Here is a 10,684-nt window from a genome sequence, read left to right on the forward strand (position 1 = left end):
TCAGGGAAATAAGCCATCTTTATTACAAATACGACGGCCACTAAACAAAACAAAACACTTTCAAAACTTACACAAAATAACAAAACGTAACGAACGGAACCTGAACATAAACTTACATCGACAAACGTAAACTCACGAACAGGAACGTTACATCGAAACGTACGAACAGCCAAACAGCCCCGAGAGTGAATAACATCGAACACAACGAAGACATCACAGGAGACAATCACCCACAAACAAACAGTGAGAATGCCCTACCTAAATATGACTCTTAATTAGAGGCAAACGCAAACCACCTGCCTCTAATCAAGAGCCATACCAGGCAAACCAAAACCAACATAGAAACAGATAACATAGAATGCCCACCCAACCTCACGTCCTGACCAACTAACACACAAAAACTAACATAAATAGGTCAGGAACGTGACACATACCCATAAGAGGATGCAGCCACCACTATGCTTGAAAACATGAAGAGTGGTACTCAATAACATGTTGTATTTGATTTGCCCCAAACATGATAGTTTGTATTCAGGACAAAAATAAACATTTTGCCACATTTTTTAAGTATTACTTTAGTGCCTTGTTGCAAACAGGATGCATGCTTCGGAATGTTTTTATTCTGTATAGACTTCTATCTTTTCACTCTGATAATTAGGTTAGTATTGTGGATTAACTACAATGTTGTTGATCCATCCTCAGTTTTTTCCTATCACAGACATTAAACTCCGTAACGGTTTTTAAGTCACCATTGGCCTCATGGTGAAATCCCTGAATGGTTTCCTTTCTCTCCGGCAACTGAGTTAGGAAGGACGCCTGTATCTTTATGGTGCCTGGGTGTATTGATACACCATCCAAAGTGTAATTAATAACTTCACGATGCTCAAAGGGATATTCAATGTCTGTTTTTTATTACATTTTTTATCCATCTACCAATAGGTGGCCTTCTTTGCGAGGCATTGGAAGACATCGCTGGTCTTTGTGATTGAATCTGTGTTTGAATTCACTGCTTAGCTGAGGGACCTTACAGATAATTGTATGCGTGGGGTACAGAGGTGAGGCAGTCATTCAAAAATCATGTTAAATACTATTATTGCAAACAGAGGGAATCCATGCAACTTATTGTGACTTGTTAAATCCATTTTTACTCCTGAACTTATTTAGGCTTGCCATAACAAAGAGTTTATTGACTGAAGACATTTCAGCTTTTCATTTTTAATTAATCTGTAAAAATTTCGAAAAACATAATTCCACTTTGACATTATGGGGCCATTAGGCCAGTGACAAAAAATTGCAATCTAATTAATTGTAAATTCAGACTGTAACACAACAAAATGTGGAAAAAGTAAAGGGGTGTGAATACTTTCAGAAGGCACTGTATCTGGTTAGTAGCCTAAATTCTGCAGTAAATTGTGGCACTTTACCTCTTCAATAAGGTTTACGATGAAATTGAAATGAAATTGTCTGTTCTTTCAGCCAGAGATGTTTTTAGACAGTGCCGCTTTAGTAATTTACGGCCATTTCTATAATATAGTCACCCACGTACTTGGAGCAGATGGTGCGTCTAACATTTAAAGGGACATTGGACTCCAAAATCAACATTGTCAGATGTTTTTAAGACCTCAAAAGTAGTCTAATGTCAGTATGAGTCCACACATCCCACGCCACTGGTTATGTAGATCAGGCTACACAAATTAATGGAAAAGATAAGCACCGCAGATCTGGAATTTACATCTTTTACATTACTTTTAAATTGTGGAAAATAACTGAATCTACAAAACATGTTGACCTGGGACGTAGACTAATCGTGACATTAGCTTTGAGTTCTGAAAATATTTAGATTTTAGAGGGTAATGTCTCTTTGATATATTTACATATACGGTGTATTCGGAAAGTATTCAGACTCCTTGTCTTTTTCCACATTTTGTTACGTTACAGCCTTATTCCAAAATGTATTAAATAACATGTTTTACTCATCAATCTACACACAATACCTCATAACGACAAGGCGGAAACAGGTTTTTATAAATTTTAGGACATGTATTAAAATAAAAAATATCTTATTTACATAAGTATTCAGACCCTTTACTATGATACATGAAATTTAACTAATGAGCATCTTGTTTCCATTGATCATCCTTGAGATGTTTCTACAACTTGGAGTACACCTGTCTTAAATTCATTTGATTAGACATGATTTGGAAAGGCAGACACCTGTCTATATAAGGTCCCAGTGTTGACAGTGCATGTCAGAGCAAAAACCAAGCCATGAGGTCAAAGGAATTGTCCCGTAGAGCTCCGAGACAGGATTGTGTTGAGGCACAGATCTGGGGAAGGGTACCAAAAAAATGTCTGCAGCATTGAAGGTCCCCAAGAACACAGTGGCCTCCATCATTCTTAAATGGAAGAAGTTTGGAACCACCAAGACTCGTCCTAGAGCACACCGCCCGGCCAAACAGAGCAAATGGAGGAGAAGGGCCTTGGTCAGGGAGGTGACCAAGAACCCAATGGTCACTCTGACAGAGCTCCAGAGTTCCTCTGTGGAGATGAGAGAACCTTCCAGAAGGACAACTATCTCTGCAGCACTCCACCAATCAGGCCTTTATGGTAGAGTGGCCAGAAGGAAGCCACTCCTCAATTAAAGGCACATGACAGCCTGCTTGGAGTTTGCCAAAAGGTACCTAAATGACTCTCACACCATGACAAGATTCTCTGGTCTGATGAAACCAAGATTGAACTCTTTGGCCTCAATCCCAAGCTTCACGTCTGGAGGAAACCTGGCACCATCCCTATGGTGAAGCATGGGGGTGGCAGCATCATGCTGTGGGGATGTTTTTCAGCTGCAGGGATTGGGAGACTAGTCAGGATCAAGGGAAAGATGAACAAAGCAAAGTACAGAGAGATCCTTGATGAAAACCTGCTCCAGAGCGCTCCGAACCTCAGACTGGGGTGAAGGTTCACCTTCCAACAGGACAATGACCCTAAGCACACAGCCAAGACAACGCAGGAGTTCTGAATGTCCTTGAGTGGCCCAGCCAGAGCCCAGACTTGAACCTGATCGAACATCTCTTGAGAAAATTGCTGTGTTTAGCGACGCTCCCCATCCTACCTGACAGAGCTTGAGAGGATCTGCAGAGAAGAATGGGAGAAACTCCCTAAATACAGGTGTGACAACCGTTTGGCTTCATACCCAAGAAGACTCAAGGCTGTAATCGCTGCAAAGGTGCTTCAACAAAATACTGAATAAAGAGTTTGAATACTTAGTAAATGTGATCTTTCAGTTTTTTTGTTTTAATAAATGTAGAAAGAAATCTAACAAACTGTCGTTGCTTTGTCATTATGAGGTATTGTTTATAGATTGATGAGGGGGGGAAAAACAATGTAATCCATTTTAGAATAAGGTTGTAACGTAACAAAATGTGTAAAAAGGAATGGTGTCTGAATACTTCCCGAATGCACTGTATCTGTATATTAAAGGCAGTTGTAAAAACATTACAATATCATGGGATTGTGTATGTATTTATTTAATAGAAACTCTAGATTTTTTGTACGGTACTTTCTTTCTGTGTAATAGAGCTGAATCCCTAGTACTATCTTTAAAAGTATACTCTCTAATGAGACTGTCGATCACAACATCATCAACGTTTTGGCAAAAATACTTTAAAAGTAATGTTTACAAATTCAAAAAACAACTGTAAACAGTTGTTCTTGTTACGTTCATTTAATATTATTTTGAATAACTTGAATTTCACACTTGGGGAGATGTTTGAACATACCAGCACATTACACTTTTGCACATGCAATGTGATATTTTCGCTGTCAACTAACACCTTTGATTCTCCCAAGAAATGTGTCAGTAGCTAGGTTTCCATCCAATTGGTGACAGATGTTCAGGTGAGTATTCTAAAATCATCATAAAAACAAATATGTGCATTTTCCCACCAGACATGTTTCGATCAAATGTACTTATTGAAGATTAAAGAGGTTTTCATCCCATTTTCAACTCTACTGAGTTTTCTCACAAAAAAAAGTTTGCGTTATATAGCGTGGTCGCATACACTGGTTTTGTCACTTGAGCTTGAAGCCACGAACGCGCATTTCGCTGTTGGCTAGAGCGCACCTATAGCCTACCATTATTATGGACAAAAGAGCAACGTTATTTTTATTTGTCAAACGGCAGCCAAGCATCGATTATCAGTTCACCAGAATAAGACCCTCAATATTTATTGGAAAGGAGCATCAAGCTAATCACCTTGCACTTTCACCAGCCTGTGAAGTTTGTCATAAATTATTTCATCTGTAGCCTAATAGACTGCATGCTTTCCCGACGAGTCGTAGTGGGAGGACCACACAACATGTCATTGCGTGACTCAAAGTTTACTCGATATGATGGTTAAAATCGTTTCCACCGACATTTCTCGCATAATTCATTTTACCGACAAAGAAAGATCCCACCTTGTCTGGCGTATTTTGTTTTGTTGACATTTGGAAAGTTTACCCCCCAAAAATATGTTTCCAAAAAATATGTCTCACGCCTGTCATGACATTTTGTTATTCAACATGCATTTTACTCACATATAAATGTTGGATGGAAACCTGGTTATCGTAAGTGTTAATTATTCAGCTTTCATAAGTCAAGAGCAGTATAATGTCCCTTTAATGAGCTCTACTGATTTATGCAAAATAAAGAGAGAGAAAACATTTAAGACAAGGAACATCTTCGTGAAATGTAAAACTGCAAGAGACACCATTTCTCGACAACAGTTATAAGACATACAGATAAAGTGCAATACTTCCTTCTCTTCACTAGCTGCCACTTTCATTTTTGGGGGGAAAACACCTTCGCCAGGGGCTGAATGGCAGTGCAAGCAAGAGAAAGAGGATCCCGCCCAAAATAAGCATGACCCCTGCACACCCAATACAGGACACTGACCAAGACAGCTCGTGACGCAACGGCACCGAGTGGTCACTGGCTAGGAAGGAGAGGACCGATTGGTTGAAAACAGCAAGAGATAGGAGCATCAGGAGGCCTAAGAGAGAGAAGGAGAGAGAGAGAGAGAAAGAGAGGGATGAAGAACAAAAAGAGAGAGATATTAGGGGCTTGGTGTGTGTGGAGATGGTAAATACATCTTACTGATGGGTCGGTGGAGGTGGTATTGATGTATGTGACCTTTCCCTCATCCACTTCTCAGAGCCTCAGAGTATATCAGGACTGGACAGGTGCCATGACTAATGCCCTGTGTATCTAATTGGTGAGCTCCCTTGATACACTTGAATAATAGCTCTATGTTTTTTGTTTAAAAAAATAAATAATAGCGTTGAGTACCAGTAGCTTTGTTTTGTTTCTGCTGCATGCACAGGTTTAGTCCTAACTGGCTCCTAACGCTCTGCAACATGGGTAAGGTCTGAATCGTGTTCTCCTCGCATCCTATCTCCTATCTCCTTCTCAAAACCCATTGGATGACAAAGCCAGAGGTCCTTCCCCTCTGACCTTCTCCTCCAATGGATTTTGAGAAGGAGACAAGGAGAGAGGACACAAGGAGTAATGCAATTGAGCATGAGATCTTCCCATGGTCTCATTAGATATGTGACATTTAACCATTGTAGTTATACACTGAGTGTACAAAACGTTTTTAACAGTTGAACCCCCCCCCCCCACCCCTTTTGCCCTCAGAACTTGTCGGAAAGCTTGCCCACGTTGACTCCAATGCTTCCCACAAGGGATCAATAAGGGATCATCGCTTTTCACCTGGATTCACCTGGTCAGTCTATGACATGGAAAGAGCAGGTACTCTTAAAGTTATGTCAACACAGTGTATAATACCTTGGCTGTCACATGTCTACTCGCTCACCTGACAGAATGAAGCAAACCGAAGCAGGCTTGAGGAAGAACGATTCTCCTTTGCTGAGGGCTGTGGTGATGCATATGGCCCCCATGACCATCAGGAAGAGACCGAAGAGGGCCATCATGGCTGCCGCCACATTCAGACCTGGGAAGAGAGAAACGGTTGTTCTCTTGATACAGGTACATTCCATTATTCATAGTACATTTGCACCGGGTACAGTTACATTTTAGTCATTTAGCAGACTCTCTTATCCGGAGCGACTTGCAATGAGGGCGTTCAACCAAGGTAAGTAAAACAACCACATAAGTGAAACATTGTTCAAAATGGCAATCTACAAAAAGGTAAAGGTCATGGCATCCACGTATAATTCATCACCTCTGACTAGCCTAGAGGATAATGGAAGCGTTAAATGTCACACTCCTGACATACAGGGCATCATTCCCATTGAAACTAATCCAAAACACAGAAGACATTGTTTCTTTTGCGCATAATAAATCCAAAGATGTTGAATTTGGCCCTCTTAAACAATATGGTGCACGACACTTCTGGTTTAGAGCTCGAGAAAATAACAGGATTTCACAATTGGTCCCCATAGACCCACAAAGAAAAGCTGTCTTGCTGACTTCAATGCCATAACAGAAAGGAGTAGGAGGAATACATTATAGACACTCACTGCAGTCAATGGCTGACCCAGTGAAACATAGACGACAGACTCCAAGAAGAAAGAAAGAGAGTGGGCGGGCAAGGTGGGACATAGGTTGAAAGAGGGCAGGGGGACAAGCTGACTCACTCTTTTCTGTCGTCTTCTGGAAGATGACAGCGTTCTCTCCGGTGGTGTAGAACTTGAAGTAGTTGCAGTGAGATTCTGAAGGAGATGAGGAGAGACGAGGAACTTATTTGAAACGGACGGAGACCTTATCCACTTGCCCATCACCATCATTTTATTGAGATTCGTACGGCTTGCTGCACACTAGTTATCGTACATTCACGCAAATCAATGACAATACCAAGGCTATTATCTCTTCTATACAATTAGTGTCATGGCATCTCGTACTCTAATACATGCAGTTGATCCTACATATAGACTACCATACAAATATACTACAGCACTGCCTTCACTGGTATTCTATTTTAGTACAGTATTTGAGAGTAATATGTGTGTTAGTTCAAGGTAAGCATCTATCTAAGCATCTATCTACAGAATGTAAATGTATATTGCAGTCCATCTGTGACCCAGTCTACACCTGCATCCAGTGGTTGGATTGTGGACACAACGCTAATACCTGATATCTAGCCGTATCTAATGGTGGGGGCTATAGCTATGTAATTATATCATAATTGTCACTTCTGGCCTTGAAATCATGAGATTTGGCTGAACTACCCCTTTCAAATCTGTCATAGAAGGGTCCATTGGAGAGCGTTTTGTATAGTTTTGAATGTACGGGTTTGAGTGAACGCTGTTTGGTTTACACAAAATCATGTAGGCCTATTCATGCAGCCCCAGAGCAGTCACCTCCTGGCAGTTCAGCCGGCCCACAGCTCTCTCGCTCAGGGTCTATGTCCGCCACCCACAGAGTCCGGGAGCATCCTTTCCAGAGCCCGTAGTGAGCCGCCAGACACGTCTGGTTGTTGTAGAAGTTCTTGGGCGGGGACAGCTCCACCCAATACTCTGTGCCCAAGCCCAAGACTGTCAATACCACGCCCACGATGGCCACGAAGAACGCCAGCTTAATCTTGCCCTTCTGGACCTCGCTCATGCCCCCTGGGTGTCTCGATGTCAACGCTTTTGCCCGGCGCTTAACTCCCATAGCACCAGCCCCAGCCCCTCTGCCACCCATGACACCGGTCAGTCCCAGTGGACCTGCTCCTGGTCCTACGCCCATCCCTGGTGGAATCGGCCTGCCATCCTCTTCGTGCAGAAAGAAGGTGGACCACATAACAGCTTTGCAGATGTTCACGATTGGAAAAAAATGAATATGAATAATGGCTAAAGACAGGTAGAGAGTGCAGGAGACAGGGAATGGGTTTCTATGGTGAAGTGGCAGTGGAGCAATAGAAATGATGCTAGACAGGGATTGTTTTGGCAAGCGGGATGGAGGGACATGTGGGAGGACAGGGGGGAAACAGGAAGATGTGGGAGGACAGGAAAAGAAGGTAAATGGGAATTAGCAGCACTGCTGACTCAGTTTATGAAGCAAACATGCTAAACCCATGACAAAAAAGGATAAACCATGTTTAGGATTATCAGTGCAGAAATATATATATTTTTGTTTTTTTGGGTGTCGGCACAAATCATTAATTGTAAGTTAGTAACACCAGACATCGAAAGCTTGATGTAAAAGGTGGTTTGGAAGAAGGATGCAATGATGAGTGGGTCATAATGAAAAATGAGTCATAAATTAGAATAGATTTGAAAAATATATAAAAAAGAGAGGTAGCTTCTGGGTAGAAGTTGGGAAACAGAGTTATGGAGGAGAAGCCAGGAAGGCGAAAGCAGCTTATTCTAAATGAAGAAAAAAAATGAGTTTTAACATCAGTAGAAGACAATCTACTGACTTTAAACAATCACAATGTTAGTATAAACTAAATGTTAAAACTGCCGTATCCCCCTTATAATGGCTGATAAAATCCAACATGGCAAATATCATTTTCATCTTGACGGCTATATGATGGACAATTTTAATGCTGCACATAATATTTTCCAACTGCATGGTTGCTACATTGATACTTTCTCACCTTTCAAAGCAAATATTGTGTGCACATATTACATCAGTTACTATCATCAAGTCAGAGTTGTGTTAAAGTCACTTTTTTACATGGTTTCGTACATCTTAAATAACCATATCTATATTTAGATGTCGACTGAAAGATGGACAACATATTGCTACTGTATCTTACAAAGAAGTCTAAGCAACTAGTACGCTAACTCAAAATAAGGCAATGAAAAGGCTTCAGCAATAATATTTGAACCTCATTACCGTTACCCTCGCAGGTTATAAAAATTGACCGAAAGAGGAAGTTCTGAACAATAAAGATTCAAATTACAGATGCAAAATAGTCCTGTATGATTCAGTCTTGAATAGCTCTTTTGGGTTGGTCCCTTTTTTAAAAATGTACGCCTAAAATGGCATACCCAAATCTAACTGCCTGTAGCTCCGGCCCTGAAGCCAGGATATGCATATTCCTGATACCATTTGAAAGGAAACACTTTGAAGTTTGTGGAAATGCAAAAGGAATGTAGTAGAATAAAACACATTAGATCTGGTAAAAGATAATACAAGAAAAAAAAAAATGTTTTAAATAAAAAATTGTACCATCATCTTTGAAAAGCAAGAGAGAGGCCATAATATATTATTCCAGCCAAGGTGCAATTTAGATGTTGGCCACTAGATGGCAGCAGTGTATGTGCAAAGTTTCAGACTGATCCAATTGCATTTCTGTTAAAACTTTTGTATCAAGACTGCCCAAATGTGCCTAATTTGTTTATTTATAACTTTTCATGTTCTGAATTGTGCACTCTCCTCAAACAATAGCATGGTATTCTCTCACTGTAATAGCTACTGTAAATTGGACAGTGCAGTTAGATTACCAATAATGTAAGCTTTCTGCCAATATCAGATATGTCTATGTTCTGGGAAATGTTCTTGTTACTTACAACCTCATGCTAATTGCATTAGCCTACGTTAGCTCAACCGGGACCCACTAATCTTGAAGAAGTTTTAAAGTGCCTGGCAATATTCCATTCAAATCAACTTATTCCATTTCAATACCCATTGAAATATACAACATTGTGATCAGTAACTCCATTAAATACGCAAAAAAAATACGCAAACTCGACCAGCAACAAATGCCGACACCCCAGAGCAACTTTAAAGGCCATCATAAGTATAAGCAATTCCATTTATTTTTCAATTATGTAATTCAATATCCCTCTACGACGGACCCAAATTAATTTATTTCGTCAAATTTTGCTTTACTATACACTCAGTCATGGCCACATTACGAATCATAACAATGATATGAAGAAATTGCTGACCTGTTCGGTGTGCATGTGGTTCAGTTCGGAATGAAACAGGGCGAGGCGAAGAGAGGGAGTGCGCAAGAGAGGGGTCGCCGAGGAAGAGAGGAAAGGAGGTATGGGGAGTGGAAAGAGGGTGGAGGCCAAAGTAGTCTTGTGTGAGTGGGTGTGTTTAGTAGCTATGTGGCCACACGCCTATGCCTGTGTATATGTTTGTTTAGACATGCACGTACAGTTGTGCTGGATCTATCTGTCTTTGCTGGCCCCTGTAATATGTATGTGCAAGAATATGCGTCAAGAGTGTGTGGTCCCTATATCACTGTGTGTATCACTCTATATCACTCTATATCACTATATCAGTGTCTGTGTGTGCGTGCGTATGTGTGTATGTGTGAGCGTGCACCTGATAGTGTGTGTGTGTGTGTGTGTGTGTGTGTGTGTGTGTGTGTGTGTGTGTGTGTGTGTGTGTGTGTGTGTGTGTGTGTGTGTGTGTGTGTGTGTGTGTGTGTTTTTGGGTGTGTGTGAGAGAGAGAGAGAAAGAGCGCGCACCCAAAATAATTTAGTGTGTGTGTTTCTTCATTCTATTTTTGACAACCACCTGTTAATGACATACATGTGTTTTTACTAGAGACACAGGCCTGCTGACGAGTTTATGTCAGGAAATGGGGTAAAGGTAGATTCCTGGGGCTTCTGCTAGTATTTTGTAGATTAAAGAATTGTGGCTGCAGCACTTCAAATCAGGAACTTTGCATATAGCCTTGGTGTGACGTAGGCTGAGCGAGATCGAGTAAGGACAAGGGGCAAACTGGATACTCTGCCT

The 10,684-nt window shown here is 40.9% G+C and overlaps 1 protein-coding gene across 2 annotated transcripts; it reads right to left on the reverse strand.

Annotated features, from left to right (window-relative positions):
* On the reverse strand, positions 1-9,962 carry LOC129819697 (voltage-dependent calcium channel gamma-6 subunit-like). 2 transcript variants are annotated; one of them, XM_055876188.1, is made up of 5 exons: positions 9,883-9,962; positions 7,360-7,788; positions 6,637-6,711; positions 5,853-5,990; positions 1-5,030 (listed from the first exon to the last, which is right to left on the reverse strand). In XM_055876188.1, the coding sequence occupies exons 2-5, from the start codon at positions 7,781-7,783 to the stop codon at positions 4,807-4,809; spliced, it is 861 nt and encodes a 286-aa protein (XP_055732163.1). In that variant the 5' UTR covers positions 7,784-7,788; positions 9,883-9,962; the 3' UTR covers positions 1-4,806. The 2 variants fall into 2 exon arrangements, with proteins under 2 accessions (XP_055732163.1, XP_055732164.1); XM_055876189.1 differs by lacking the exon at positions 9,883-9,962 and having other exon boundaries at positions 7,360-8,332.
* Between the last annotated feature and the right edge of the window lie 722 nt (positions 9,963-10,684).

This window comes from Salvelinus fontinalis, chromosome 22, assembly GCF_029448725.1.
Source record: "Salvelinus fontinalis isolate EN_2023a chromosome 22, ASM2944872v1, whole genome shotgun sequence".
Lineage (NCBI taxonomy): Eukaryota > Metazoa > Chordata > Actinopteri > Salmoniformes > Salmonidae > Salvelinus > Salvelinus fontinalis.